The sequence below is a fragment of the Coffea arabica genome, chromosome 8c (genome assembly GCF_036785885.1).
Source record: "Coffea arabica cultivar ET-39 chromosome 8c, Coffea Arabica ET-39 HiFi, whole genome shotgun sequence".
Lineage (NCBI taxonomy): Eukaryota > Viridiplantae > Streptophyta > Magnoliopsida > Gentianales > Rubiaceae > Coffea > Coffea arabica.
Genome location: NC_092325.1, coordinates 29570088 through 29586285, shown reverse-complemented (window position 1 = coordinate 29586285; position 16198 = coordinate 29570088). Strand labels below are relative to the sequence as shown.

At 34.7% G+C, this 16198-nt stretch overlaps 1 protein-coding gene across 12 annotated transcripts; it reads left to right on the top strand.

The window, feature by feature from the left end:
• Positions 1-5318: 5318 nt before the first annotated feature.
• On the top strand, positions 5319-14320 carry LOC113707473 (uncharacterized). Of its 12 annotated transcripts, none has more exons than XM_072063629.1 (9): positions 5319-5524; positions 5658-5803; positions 5906-6082; positions 7134-8704; positions 11267-11321; positions 11653-11714; positions 13059-13131; positions 13225-13568; positions 13870-14320. In XM_072063629.1, the coding sequence occupies exons 1-4, from the start codon at positions 5516-5518 to the stop codon at positions 8554-8556; spliced, it is 1755 nt and encodes a 584-aa protein (XP_071919730.1). In that variant the 5' UTR covers positions 5319-5515; the 3' UTR covers positions 8557-8704; positions 11267-11321; positions 11653-11714; positions 13059-13131; positions 13225-13568; positions 13870-14320. The 12 variants fall into 12 exon arrangements, with proteins under 12 accessions (XP_071919730.1, XP_071919734.1, XP_071919733.1 ...); XM_072063633.1 differs by lacking the exon at positions 13870-14320 and adding an exon at positions 11443-11555 and having other exon boundaries at positions 13225-13808; XM_072063632.1 differs by lacking the exon at positions 13870-14320 and adding an exon at positions 11404-11555 and having other exon boundaries at positions 13225-13808.
• Positions 14321-16198: the final 1878 nt, after the last annotated feature.

The following is a 16198-nucleotide window of genomic DNA, read 5'->3' as shown; positions in this document are numbered from 1 at the left end:
TTGATGCTTTGTTTAAGTGTCCTTCATGTATAATGAGTAATATGTTTCTTGATTGGTTGACACATGGTGAAATGCTTGAGTCAATTGGTATTATTTTAAGGTTGTTTATATGTGTAATCTTGAGCCAATTATGCTTGCTTTCCGTTTTGATAGAATTGTTTGTTTGCTATATGATCATCTTTCTAGAGTTGGTTTGAGTTGTTTTGTGAATTGCATTTGTCTTAATTGTGATAGTCTATTGTCGAGTTCTTATGTGACATATGTTTTCTTAAAGTCATGTGATCATTATTTTTGTATTTATGATGCATTTGAAGTTCTTGAGTTGATAGGGATAGTGTTTAAAGTCATTTTTTTTTTGCATGAAGTTCTTTGTTCAAGTTTTCATATTGTCCAAACAAGTAATGTTATCAAGTTGTGTTACGCGCCAACTTGGTCTAAATGCTTTGGAACATTTATTTGTGTGGAAGTTTAAGTTTACTATTGGTGCCTATCCTAAGTTGCTTGGTGGTTAAGGTGTACTCTTAGGCCATGTAAAAGACCTTAGAATTGTGCATAAGATTTAGTTGTTTCCTTCTTGTTATCAACTTGGTGATTTTGGTGATTACAAGTATTTCATCATCATTCATTCCTCATTTTTCATATTTGATCCAAGCATAAATTTGTTGATTGCTTGTTTTCAAGAGAGGGGGGAATAGTGGGAATGGAGCAAATGGTGCCTATGATGGAAAGACACTAGGCAAAACAATGTAAGGACGGTTAGTCAAAAGAAATTTCAAAAAGCCAATAATTGTACTCATAACTAACATGCTCTCACTTGTTATGACACGCAAACTCAGCTCTTTTTCTTTGCCACTCAAATCACTTGATTGTTCACTCACCTTTTCCTTTACACTTCCCTCGATTCTTACCTCAAGCTCACTCTCAAGTACTATACCATTACTTACACACTCATTTAGTGCATTATTTTTCTCATATAATTCCTCTCCAACTACCTCTTGACAGTTAGCTAGCGTAGGTGGAATTTCAATTACTACCCCATCTTACTTGATGCCTAATGTCACTTCAATGTCAACCTTCTTAACCAACGGTAGGATAGGATTAGAGTCTCCTTTGTTAACAATGGATTCAATAGGTTCTTCCTTAGGTGATTCATTTTGATTGTGACTATCTGGACCCTCCATTTGTTTATGTTGTAGAAGGCGTAGATATATCTCACATGCTAACACCTTGGATGGCTTGACTCTAGGTTTAGACCTGAAAGATATTGAATGAATCTTCTCCTCCCTTCTTGAATAGGCCAGCTTTGATAGGAAAATTGGACATTAGAATTGGATGGCATGAACCCCTCTTCATGGTAACCTTATTCACGATTCAATCAAGTTGTCTATGTATAGGCTCCAATTCCTCCTTTAACAATTCATGCAACTGGCTAGTCATCACCTCCATTGCTAGTTTATTGTTAAAAGTTGAAGATCCTTCTCCAATGGACATGCTTAAGTATTCTTGCAAAGAATGTTAGCAAAACAAAGAAAAGTTTCTTCACAAAACTTCCTCACGTATCAATAAAAAATGAAGCACTCGTGTATCACGTGTTTACCCTCGACACTCGTGTATCAATAAAAAATGAAGCACTCTGATAATCTCACCAAAATAGATTCTTAAGGTCCTTACTTGCTTCTATTGAAGAAATTAGAGCTATTCCTCAAAGCAAAATCAACCAATCAATTTTGCTTCTCAAGATTATAGCAAAATTGGGGTTTCAAATCGACACAAGGGACAATCAACAAAACTAAAATTTGACCAAATGACTTGACTCTTGGATGAGAAAATTGCAGAAAATATTTTGGAAATTTGCTGAAAATAATGACCAAATATGAATTTAGAACAACAACAAAGAAAGGAAGAAAAAGGAAACTACCCAACACAACTAGGAACACACGACTGAAATTTATGATTGCGCTTGAAATGGATTAGCAAATCTGGAAATTTACCCTTTCCTAGGTAAACAAGGATTTAGAACCACACTTGGTTTATTCGAATGAAGTTTAGGACAAGAATTTCGAATTTGGCGAGTTATGGACAAAATCCGATTCACACTAGGAAAAGTGCAAGGTAGTGGCTTCAATGAGACAACATGGATTGAATTTGGACAGAAAATGACTCCATTTAGACCCTAAATCTGCTGGAAAATGTGGAAATTTAAAGACACAAGAAACTGGTAAGAGGCGTTGAAGGAAAGATAACAAGCCGACTCCAACTGGGAAGGTAACCAACAGCTAGTCCACTATTTTGCAAAATCCAACCTAACCTAGGATAATAAAAATGAAATTTCTGGAATTAATCCTTTTCCCCATAAGAAACAGTGAGTAGAAAGGTGTATCATCCCAATCCAAGGTGTATTCAAACAAAAGATCAAACTAGGAAGCTGTTTTGATGAAATCTGAATCCAACTTGGAAAACAATCAAATAACGGTTGTTTTATTCTTATTCAATAAGGAATTTGTTTCCTTGTGTTTCAAAATTGATCAAACAATGTTTTTGAAGATAGATTAAACAAGGCAAGTTGCAGAATTTTGTTTAAGAAAATCGGATGGACAACTTTCAATTTTGAAGAACCAGTAGGATTTGCTGTTCACATATCTAAGATTTTCAAGAACCAAATTATGGTTTCAAGATATTTCAAGATTGATAAATTTCAACCAAGAATGTCAAGAAAACTAAGAATTTAATTCAAGAAATCAAGAAACAATCAAGAATAGCCCCAAATTTTCAAGAGTCAAATTAGGGTTCCAAGTTTGTTCCAAGAATTTCAAGATTTGAAAAGTTTGAGCACAAAGAATTCAAGAAAGCCTAAAGATTGTTTCAAGATCTTTAAGAACTTCTAGAATTCAATGATGAAATTCAATAAACTCAAGAAAGATTCAAGAAACACAAATAAATAGCCAAGATTTTTGAGAAGTTTAAGAACCAAAATTTAGGGTTTCAAGAAACTTCAAGATTGATAATTTATCAATCAAGAACAACAATTCCACAACTTTGATTCAAGATTTCAAGAAACAAGCTCTTAACAGCCCACACAATCCAAGAATCAACAAGAACAAGAAGAAAACCCTAGGTATGAACTTCAAATTTCCAAAAACAACTCAAACAAAAACTTTTTTGTTTTTCTGGGTGAACAATAACCATAGGATGAACAGTACATGAACAGTTGATGAATAGTGATGGTGAACAATAATAAAATTTTTTTGATAATGAAAACTCGACACAGACATGAACAAGAAACGAAAAAGGGATATAATTTTGATACCTTCAACTTGGCCCTAATACCAGCTGATATGACCTACACCCTATTTTAGACGCAACTCGTAACACACAAGCTTCGAATCTAGAATTAGATGGTATCGATGTTTGGCAGCAGAACCTATACGTTCAAGGACAACTCAAGAACGTGTAGATTGGATAGACGAGTGACTAATTGATTGATAAGTCTATGAGCACCTTAGAAGCCACTCTAAGATGTTCCAAAATAACTTTCACAAGCCAAAAGAACCGTTTCAAACAAGAAACAAGTTACTAGAAAATTCTCAAAAGTTGTCGGTTGTTTCTTACCTAGGTTTGGCTATATATAAGCTAATACAAAACTAAACGGGCCAAGACTAAACTACCTAACTAACCAAACTAATGAGGTAATTAAGGCCTAACTTAGAGCATAAGTTGATAGTTGAGTAGGGGATTAACAGAAAAAATTTTAGGTAGTCGTCTATATAAATGTTAAAGTTGGAATACTCGTTATGTTTAGGGTCTTTCCACTTGTAAATGCTTATCTCACAAAAATAGTACGTGAGTGCAATCATAATTATTTCACTAAAAAGTGAGTGCAATTACAGTTCTCAATATGGAAGCATGCAAAACTTTAATTTGTTTTTCAATTTTATTACTACTTGAGATGTAGTGCTTTCCAAATAGCCCAAAAAATTAGTCACCCACTGATGTCCTATTTGATAATTCAATGTAATACTTAAACTTAAAGGTTTAGATAGACGCATTTAATAATTAAAAATAAAACATCTGAATTCATTAATTAAGTAACATTGAAATTTCTAGGCAAAATTTGATTTTAAAAATAAGTGATAAACTATTCATTAATCACTTAATATGATATATAGTTACATGTATCAGATATCCAAAAATAAGTGATAAATTATTTACCGATCACTTAATGTGATATACAGTTAAATGTATCACATTTACTACTTAACAATATCCAAAAATAAGTGATAGGCTATTCACTGATTATTTAATGTAATATACAGTTAAATGTATCACATTTACTAGTTAATAATCTAGTAACTTAACAGATTTATACTTTAAATTTCAAATTTCAGATTTTAATTTTAATTTTATGAGATGCACCCTTAGTACAAATTCTTCCTACTCCATGTGAAACTCAAATTCGTTTAAAGTCTCGTTTGGGATTGCAGTGCATTTAGTAAAACTACACTTTTAGATGTTAGAAGTACTTTTAAAATGTTTAGTGAGTATCATCCCATAAAATTAGGAGTAGATCTATTGCTGTTAAGAACACTTTTAGCATAATTTCAAATTTGGTGCTTTTAAAATAGTTTTTGTGATTAAAAAAATAAAATATCAAATTTAATTATTTTATCCTATATTATGAATCAAATAAAGAGATAAATATTTTTAAAATTTTTAAAATTATATATTATCTAATATAATAAATACTCATTAAATTATGTTTTTAAATAATATATTTAAAAGTATTTAAGTTGTTAATAAATAATTTTATTAAGGGTAAAATATAAAAAAGCTCCTTCTGGTAAACCTAATACACAGAAAAGCCCCTCGTGGTTTCAAAATATACAACACGATACCTTGTACTTTGAACTAAATTACAAAGGTAACGGAATCCGTTAAATTTAACGGAAATGACTTATTGAAACCTAAAAAATTTTTTTTATACCTAATTTTTAACAAATATACTTGTTCTACCTCTTAACCCTCAATTCTCTCTATTTAGAGAGTAAAATAAATGATTTTTTTGAGCTATCTTTTGTTTAATTATATCAGGGTATTTTGGTCATTTCGTTCATTTCCGTTAAATTTAACGGATTCTGTCACCTTTACAATTTAGTTTAAAGTACGGGATGTCGTGTTGTATATTTTGGAATTACCAGAGATTTTTCTTCTATGTATTAGATTGGTCACAGGGGACTTTTTTATTTTTTATCTTTTTATTAATAGCTCTACTAGAAAAATACTTTTCTATAAGCTGCGCAACCCAAACGGGCTTAAATGAGAAAGAAAGGGAAAAAGTAAAAAAAAATTGAAGGGGTTGCAGTCAAATGCACCTGGTTTCTCCCACCATCTTTGCCCACTTTTTTCTCCGGTCTTAACCAGCCTTCTGCAGACCCCTCCGACGCCCAGGGTAACTCCACGGCGTCGTAATTAACGTCTTTTCTCTCTTCCAATCCCTAGCTCATTATCTTCCCCCACAATGCAATCCGTAAGTCCTTCGTTCTCATTTCCGGAATTTAAATTTTAATGCAGTAATTTCAATTTTATTTTGTTTTTGTAGACGAAAATTTGGTGTGGAATTTTTTATAATATTTTTTTGTATGATTTTAAATCGTAATCAGGTGTTGATCGCTGCAGAGGAATCGCATATTCTCAGAATATTAAACAGTAGCTTCCAAACCCTAGACTCCATAAAAGACCGCATTTCTCATATTTTTGCTAATTTTTTCTGCTCCAAATACTTCAGCATTGACTTAATTGATACAAGGTAATTTCAAATTTACTTGGATTTTCGTCATATATTTGCTTTTTTTTTTTCGTGTGTGTGTGTGAAGTTTTGTTGAATAAGCAATTTTATTATGTGGTATAGGTATAGAGGGATTGATGAGGTAAAAACAAGTTATAATCAGAATCAATGTGAGTTAAGTGAAAACGGTAGAAGGCAGTCGGAGCCTTCTGATGGTGATGAAGGGCAATGTTCCGGTGCCGTTTTTAACGTTTTAGATACAATGTTAAAGGATAGTTTGGATCGCTTGAAAACAATGAGGTCAGTGGTTTTTGTTTTTGAAGTCAGAAACTTGTTGTCATATTGAATTCAGTGTTTCAGTTAGTTTATAGTGTTTCTTAAGTATTTAATGGGTACAGCTTGCTGATTTTGCTGTTTTTTCGGAATGTGTTTTTTGTCGTGTAATATGGAGGTAAATGCATTGTATAGCAGATATCTTAGCTGTGTTAATGGTGCCATATATTGTAGCTTTACTATTAAAAAATGTTTGTAGAGGGAATTTTCCGTGTGGTGGCAGATATATATGTATACATGTTTCGCTGGGAAAACAAAGGAGTTCTTGCGAACATAAGAAATTACAGAAGGGAACTTTGTTTATTTCTTCTAAAAGTTTAATATTTTAAATTAGCTTTTAAAATAGCAGTTAATGGTTGTTAATCATTTGCCTAAATGTCTATCTGATACTGATAGTTCTTACCAACGGCTTGTATCAGGCTTCTTGTGTCTTTCCGACATACATCTTCATTTATGTTCTTTGAATAGTCTTAGGAAAATCAGTCAAACTGAATTACATTCCTAACAGGATAGAAGATCGAAAAAGCATTAGAGTATATGATATGTCTGTTTCTTTGATTTCTAGCTTCTGGGTTTTAACGATTGATCAAGTTCAATGTATTGCCATCCATGCGTCTGTTTCTTTTTGGGTGATATAGAGTGTTGTTGCTGTTATACTTAGTAAGAGATAGTTGGGATCCTGGTCTCTCTCTTATGCTGTCTGGATCAGTTTACTTTAGCTGTTGTAGTCATCTGCTTCTCTAGGCAAACTCTCCCTTGAAATACTTTACAAGTGACCTTTGAGACGTAGTTTCTGAAGTGGTAGTGGGTGCCCTTTTTAGTTGTTGATGTCTCCTCTCTTGATAGCTTTTGTTTTTCTTTCAAAGATGATTCTAAATTGTAGCTTTTATTACAAATTGTATCATGTTCCCTATCTCAGGTTATGGAAGTGAATTATGCTATACCTTTTTGAAGTAAATTTGTTCTTATAGTTTCTCTGTGTATGGTTTCTGTAACTGATGCCCCATAAGTTCCGCAGGCAAAGCATATCCTGGGATGCTATAGGCCGTGAATGCTGTGACTTTGAAGTAAATTATAAGCGAGATATAACTATCATTAGAGCTTTATGCTTGGAGGGTAAGTTGGGGGTAGCTCTATCTCTCTGGTATATGATGATACAGAAAAGTGTTATTCCTGATATTATCACCCATAATTATCTAATAAACGGCTTCTGCAAAACTGGTAACTTGGATAAGGCAGAGTGGCTTGTCAAAGAGATGTTATTTAGGGGTCCTCCTCCTAATTGTGCGACCTACAACACTTTAATAAAGGGTTATTGTCTTCAAAAGGATATTGAAAGGGCTCTAAATTTGTTTTCCACAATGGCCAACAGTGGTATTGGCCCGAATAGAGTTACTTGTAACATTATTGTACATGCTCTTTGTAAGAAAGGTCTGCTGGAGGATGCAAGAAAGCTTCTTACGGAAATATTGGGTGATACTTACCCTAAGGACACGTCGAATTTGATAACATCAACTATACTAATGGACGGTTCCTTTAAGAATGGAGATATAAATCTGGCTCTCACTTATTTGGATGGCATTTTTTGCGGGGGTATCCCACTTGATACTGTTTTCTATAATGTTGCCATTCATGGATTCTGTTTGATCGGAGATATATCCACTGCTTATAAATATGTCTGCGAAATGTTTAAGCGTGGTTTTCTTCCTGATATATTTTCTTACAATACTCTTATTGGCGCTCTTTGTAAGGAAGGACGGACCACTGAGGCTTGTTATATCTACAATGTTATGTCCAGGATGGGTGTTTCTCCTGATCAAATCACTTACAAGATGATTATACAAGGGCTATGTTTTCATGGCGATGTAATAAAAGCTAATCTGTTTCTTCATGCTATGTTAGATGACTCTGTTGTGCCTCAACCACTCATCTGGAATGTGATAATTGATGGTTATGGGAGGTGTGGTAATATGCAAAAAGCATTGTCCATCAGGGAACAAATGGCTGCCTTTGGGGTAATGCCAAATACATTTACTTATAACGCTTTGATCCATTCACAGATAAAAAGTGGAAATGTTGTTGAGGCACATTCGTTGAAGAAGGAGATGGTTCTAAATGGTTCTTTTCCAGATTTGGTTACATACAATCTCTTGTTGGGTGCCTCTTGCAATCTTGGTAACTTTCATTCAGTGCTGCAGATATATGATGAAATTGTAAGAGGAGGTTATTACCCAGACATAATAACATATACTGAGCTACTTAAGTATTACTGTATACAAGGTTATACAGAGAAGGCAGAAGATCTCTTGGAAAAGTTACAGACTTTGAATTTACAGGTTGATCATGTTCCATTTCTGATACTCATGAAAAAGTATTGCAAGATGAGGGAGCTAGACAAAACATTTGAACTTTATCAGAAGTGGTTATTGAGAATGAGTTGAGAATACCTTTAGTATAGAGCAATTGGTACTCAGGGCTGCAAAGAATTTTCTGATCCTTGGAAATATAGCTCCACCATGGCAGTTTCATGCATTACGTTCATTCATTGATGGTGGATATCTCCTGCAAGTTGATGATCTCAACTTGAAGGTTTGTGCTTTGTCACCTCTCCTGATATTTCTGATATTTAAGATACCTCCTCTACCATATTCTTTCATTTTAGTGAATGTGCTTGATTTTCTCATAAAATTTGACAAGTTTTTGGGTAAATCTTGACTGAGTATAAATTAGTATTGGTTTCTTTTGGACTCCATATAATATCTTTGATTGGGACTTCTGAATTTGAAGTTGAAAGTTACTATAAACTGATTTTCTGTTATTTCTTCTTCAAAATTGATAAATTGAAATCACAGGTCCTAGTTTTTTTGTTTTTCTAAACAAGGTTGAAATGCCATTGGTAACATGTTCTTGTACAATGAATTTTATTTTTTGGTGTGGAATTCTGTTTGAATTCCGTATTTACGAAGTTTGAATTCAATATTTAGTGTTTCAAAGAGGTAGCACTATACTAAATTTGTTAATCAACATAATACTGCAGTTTTAAATTGTTGGAGTTTGTTTTTGGCATGACTTATTGGAAACAGTTGTTTCCATGGACACTAGTGAAAACTGAACCAAACCAGAAGAAATTTCTTTCAAGTGAAAAAAGAAATTCATGCAAGTGCAGATAATGTCTTTTGATGGGTATAATGACACTCAGTGAAATTTAGAAAATTGGTTGCCAACTTAAAGTTACTGGTGCAAAATGTCTCTGATGCGGAATATCATTATTGGTTTAGTAATCGATTTAGTAAAGAATGCATTTTTTGTAGTTTTTCTTGTCATGTGTTTGAAGTCACATACTTCATTTACATAAATTGGAGAGTTTTGAATAATTTCCACCATTGCAGATGGAGCTTCGATTATAAACTAGTAAAAAAATGGGCAGAATGACAAAGTGGACGAGAAAGTTACAATTCCAGAAATAATACTTAATCTTTAATGGCTTTTGCTAACCAAACCATCCAGCTTGCTTCTTTTTCCTTCCCTTACTTCCCTTCATACTTCGCTATCTTAGAAGAAGAAATATCTCCTATTCCCCTCCTATCTTTTTGTTAAAGCTCCTTTGGTGGAATTCCTCTTGTAACTCAATGTTATTCCACAAAACAATTTCTAAATTAGTTTTCAAACTATCCACATCCTCCTTATTCTCCCCATAAACTCCAATCAAACAACCTCCTTGAAGGAAGGAAAAGTATTTCCAGCAACTTAAATGTATGTTTTACATTTATTTTACTGATTAAGGATTCAGAGTTTGTCAATAGCATAGTTGGGATGTAATACCCAGTTTCTTTTCATGCATCTGTGAGTCGATTAACTTGTATAACATATATAGTTTTTGAACTTATTTAAAATAGCTAGATATATTTGTTCATGGATCCAAATATGCACACTCTTCAAACACAATTGATTTTGCAGTTTTTCTTTGGGTGTCTGAGTTGCTAAACCATGCTAGAGCTGAAACCTGTAGTTAACTCATTTTCATCTGAGAATAAGTGAAATTTGTATGGGATCGTGGATGAGATTAAAGCAAAGAAATGAAGAAGCAGTTGCACGGCAATTAGTGAAGAAAAAATGAGATACAGTTTTCATTGATCAGGTGTTTTGGTGCCAGTTATGTCCTTATGCTTCCTAAGGATTTTAATTGATTAATGAATACTTAATGGATTATATCAGTTCAAATGCACTGATTCAGAACAAAGTGGAATCTCAGACAATGATGAAGTTGTAAAGAACTGATGGTTAACCAGATTACATATACTATTTGTTTTCAGATCTACCAGACTTCATTATCTTTTACTCATCGAGAATTAACAAGACAGCAATAACATTGTTGGTAATCATGCTAGTCACCATGTGATTGTGGGTTAAAAGTGAAGCTATCCTTTTTGTGATTTTCTTGTTTGCTTGTGTACCCATTACATTTGTCCGGACCTACGTTGTAAACACTGGTGAATGGATGACACAATTGTGGGATGTAGTTGAGAACTTAATCACAAGATCTTTCATATGATTAGGCCACTTGAGTTGTTTGTTGTCGATTTTCTGCAGATTTGCTTTTTTTTTTTTTTTACCTCTTTAGCTGTTTAAAAGCTGTGTATAGATTAGCTGGTGGCTATGGCATATGATTGGATACCCCTTTTGTTGGAGTTGCTCTGGTTATTTATTATTGATTTCCTCTTAGTTCATGCTCGCTCTTAGAATGTCATTAACTCTGGCTGTCCTAGTTATTGAAAATTTGCCAAATTTGGCTTCATAGCTAGAACTTATGTAGTTTTTGGTGGCTGTGTTGCACGGTCATTGCCCACTAGTGGGACATTAATGTTGTAATTTGTTCCTGAGATTATTTGTATCTGGCTTTGGTACCTAGACAGCCTTTGGCTGTCTTGCTCAATGATGCAGGCAAATTTTAAATGTGGCCATAAGAAATAATCCTCACGAAATAATTCTTTGGTCTTTTTAGGTTAAGCTTCTATTTTCCTTACATTTCTGTTGTTCATTGAGGGTGTTATATTTTTTTCCCCATTTTTATATTTGTTTAGCTTTAATTACCATTACTATGCTTAATTATCCTTCTGTACTCTTCAGTGCTAATGATGTTTTCCGTGGCAGCTATTATTGTTAACACCAGGCGGACTGCAGTTAGATAATGAATCAGTAAACTCAGGTAATTTCTGTTGATATTTTGAGTGTCTATTAGCTTGCATCTGTTATAGCTGCTTGAATAGTATCATGAATAAAAATTGTAGCTTAATTGTGGAATGGCTGGTAATTTCATACTCGGGCAGTCGGACTTTCACCTTCAGACAATGGTCCCTGGGAGACATTGATCAGGAAACATATGCTCCATTTGGTTAAAGGGGATTATTGATTCCATCAACCATCTTTTTAAAATTTTATGGTAGACTGTCTTGTCACTGTTAATTGCAATCTTCCCCTTTTCTTTTTCTTTTTCTTTTGGAGCTATTATCTCAGTTTGTCTTTGCTGATGTTTCCAGGAAGCTACAGAGATTTCATTATACAGATTCAAACTTTGCCAGTTATCTTCAAGCTCAAGGAGGTAATCCTTCTGGGGTTGTGAATGTCCTTTTTAGCAACACCAGCTTTACGGTTGTATATATATCACCTGGCTTCACTGGAATGTGTAATTACCTGAGTTTTTGTTCATCTTTCTCTGTGTTCTACCACTCAATAAGGAAATGTCATTGAACCATTTGAGTTGTGCGTGAATACGCAAGGTGGTGCACATTGACCTTTTTAGCTTCTCAAAAATAAACTTAATTGTAATAACTATGTGTGGGATGGAAAATGTTTTTGAAGCAATTTTTCTTTGTTAGTGGTTTATACTGTCCACTTATCAGGAGAGGTCATTTGGGAAGTTTCATTCGGATTTAAGTTTTCGTGGCTTAGGTGGAGCATCACTAGGCTTCTGATCTATGTGAGGACACACTTGGGATTAGTTTGTGTATGTTTATGTTATAATCCACTGTAGCAATCATCGAAATGCCAAGGGTCTAGATTTGCATTCAGAAGTAGCTAAACATAGATGGGTGAATTGTGCTGACATCAATTGTTCAAGTCTGATCTACTTAGATCTGAAACTTATTGGCGGTGCAGTTTAATGAATGTTGTTTTCTGCCATTCATTCCATTTGGTGAAGAGTATTAGGGATGGTGACTTGGCAGGTACTCATCCTGTCAGGCTCGTGAAAGCCTGAACTTGGTCAAATTCTTGTCTACCTAAGTCCCTCCTGAATCCAATGGTGTGTATAATCACCACCAAAATAGCCCAGCTTAGTGGCCATGTCTAGCAACCTGCCAATTTTCCTGCTCAAGCAAAATGTCTAGCAAACCTGCTGACTTTTTTTTTGTGCTAATGCACAATTTGACAGTCCTATTATTAGAATAAGAATGATTGGTTTTGTTGAAATATAACTTACCATATCAATATAAATAAAGTCAATGAATTCAACTTTGAAACTGATACACTGGTTAAATTAGTTCCTTTTGCATGCTTATGCATTGCACCAATAGAAAAATAGTTAGTTCCTAAAATTGTACTGAAGATTCTTTAGGAGCAGACAGAAACTAATGGACTGTAATATATCCTTTTGCATGCTTTTGCCTGTTATAACAGCTGAACAATAGAAGGGGGATTAAATTCATGAAATATGACGAATCTTTCTAGTTCATAAAAGGTTAAGTTGCAATGAAATAAAGGTATCTGTTAAGTATCTAGCATATGAAGAGCTTGTATTTGTTTTCGGTTGGAGCTTGAGATTTTTTATGCCTCTTTTTTTCCCAGTGTAAATTTAAATTCTGCTACCTTCAAAATTTGAACAATTTATCAGGCATGCTTCAAAGATTTCCTTCTTTGTCTGATTATCTTCCTCGTGGTTGTACAGGAGGAAATCTCTTTTTGAATATCTTGGTAATGTTCACTGCACAGATATTGATGAAGTAACTTACCTTAATCAGGCATTGTTCCCTCACCAGTTCTATTGGTTCGCTTGTCATCATATCTGCCGATTTGGATTTTGGAACATATCAGATCTTAGCTCAATTTTGCAGGTCTGGCCTGGCTTTTCCAACTTGTCTCTGGTGTGCTTCATGAAACTCAGTTTTACTGCTCAAGAGCAGTGGACAATAGGTATCATTGATTACGCAGCCGTTGGGGATGAGTTCGTTTTACAAATTGAATCTTATCCTAGCCTACATGTTGGAGATCAAACCCTGCAGCTGCTTTTTGCTGTGTCTGTACAAGCAGCATATTCAAGCTGCTTCTGTTACTGGAGCTGATGAGCATTCTTAACATTTTTGGTGGTAGTACGTGGTTAGGATTTTACAGCGGCACCATGGACAGAGGAACTGACCGTTCCTTTTCTGATTAAAATCTGCTGTTCATTCAACTGCAGGTATTCTACATGTCATTATGGTCATCTAGTTCTTTAATTGGGTTCATTCAGCGGTGGTAGCTCTTGGTCCGTAATTTTTTACTTTTGCATCTATACGAAAATGAAACACTTGAGATTTTGCAGTTATGGCATGTTGCACATGGTGCTATACAAGCTGTTGTATTATTTCAGACCTTTGTGCATACTGTTTGAGGCCATATGTTATATTATCCCATTAGACAAGTAGTATTCGTGCTGTTATTGGGATGCTTTGTCATATATTTTATGCCATGCCTGATACCATCAAGTGTTTTGTTCAAAGAAAGCTGAAGATTGCGGAAAAATCAGAAATGATGCCTAAGAAATTGCCTGCTTGCATGATGATAAGGATACTAAGGTTGGCATCCGACTCTTCTCTGTGTGTCATCTGACAAGAGCCATGCATAGAAAACCATGCGAGTGAACCTCCTGCTCAAAATGTAGTTAAAAGTACCATTAAGACCTAAGGGTGGCATAAGATCATTTTCAAAATCTGTCATGGACCTGTTGAGAATATTCGCGATTTGCTTGCTTCAAGTTTTTTGCGATCATGGCATAATTTTGTTGGAGCAGAATTCGTGATTTATTTTCTTGGTCTTTTTCTTTCCCTTAAATTAATGGACTGGGCAGCTTTGGGCTGAAAGGTTAAGTCTGAGAAAGAACTTCTGATAGATATGTGGACGAATTTCATTTTGTACCGTGTATTTCCATCGATTTTCACTTTTCATCCTCAACTTTTATTTTGGACAATTTACACCATAAAAATACCAACACCTCTCCTACCACCCAAAATCGTCCATATTGTAAATCAAGATGTGCAAAACTGTATGCAGCCACTCGCTTTTTTTGGTTCTCTTCTGGAATGATCTCAGTTTTTTGTAGTTGACAAGAAGTAAGCTTGAATGCAGGAGCGTATTATTTACATAATAGCGTAGTGGATGCCGAGAATTTTAGACTTTTGTCAATTTTCGGCTAAAGTGTCCAAAAAGAAAGTACAGCTTCCTACGTGTCAATAGTTGATACTTCTATGAAAAATTGAAGGAGACCGGATAGGGACGATCATTCGAAGGACCGTCCCTGAACAGTTAACGGCCAAAATTTGGTCCAAAAAAATTGTACGGTTCACATTATTTCTTGTACCTTGTTTTTAATAACGTGTGTAGGGTTTACAAAAATTTATTCTAAAATTACATGGTGTGCAAATAAAGTTATGTCGCGTGCCAACAAGGTTATACGGTGTGCAAAATGTACAAAATTGCTAGGAACGGTAGCTGCAGCGGGTAGAATGCACGTTCATCTGGATGCACAAATTAGAGTAACCCTGCAATTGATTGTCTAGGGAAGGTGACGGGCAGCTGTATAAACTGACTTGATTACGAATGAGGTGCTAACTTTGGCTTATCGTTCAATTATGAACTCAAAGGAGAAAAAGTCTTAAGAAAGTTGGATACAAGTTTGGGCGGCAATTGGTCATGTCCTTGATACATTTCAACCTAATCCAACCCATTAGATTTTGGTGCGTGTCATGTCATCATGACCTGTTAGTTAACAAATTAATCCAACCCAACCCGCATACAACCCATTAAGCACTTTATTTGATTAAAATAGTTTTGATATAATGCACTATTTTGTCAAACCAACCTATTAACCTATTCTAGAAACACTCTAACATCTTAATCACTTATTTTAACCCATTTGATCATGTAATTAATTCAATATTGCAGTTGTTAAAACACATAATAAATTTCTTGAAATACATAGTTAATTCTTTTTTTTTTTTCCGGAAACGATAATGAATTATATTAACTTGTGTAACAATTTACACCTAATGAGCAAAGGCTCAAGCTGCACTATACAAGTGTCTTCGACACTGAGGATTTAACCATTCCTCATCAAAAAATATGCTTAGCGCATAAAAACTGAGGTTAGTTAAGCTATTCGTCACTTCCCCCCTAGCTAAAACAAATGAGCATTCCACAAACATTGAGCTTAAATCGTAGATGTCCACAATATGAGAATGAAGTCGAATGTCCGTAGCCCTTTTGGTTTCTATCATCTTCAAAAGCTGTCGCTGTGTGATTGCTACTTGAATTCTCCTCCATTGCTGCTCCCTTGCCTTTATCATTGCTAGCTTGATGGCCACTGCAGTATCCATGAGAATGTTCCCTGTGCTATATTCCTTTACTGCCAATGTAGCTAGCACTTGATCATTTCCCCTCACTGCCACTATGCCTATTCCCATCTGACTTGCTTTTCTCTGAGTGTCAAAAGCTAAGCAAATGGTTATAGGACTTTCAGTACTTGTGGTTACTGCCTGCTGCTCTACAGCTTCTGTTGTTTTTGGAATGCTCATCTGGTCCTTGCTGTGTTGTATTCTCTGCATTTCCAGCCACTCTTCTTGAGCTTGATGTATGATTTTACTTGCTGGTCTTCTATTTTTCTGAAACACAAAGTCATTTCTAGCTTTCCAAATTTGCCACAAAATGTTTACAGTGAGTGCAATGTGTTCCAGCCCTTCAGGTCGATTCCTAGCCTCTGTTAAAGCATTCCACCATCTTTTAAAGTTCCCTTGTTGGTCATCAATACCATCCCATTTCAATGGTGCTATTTGC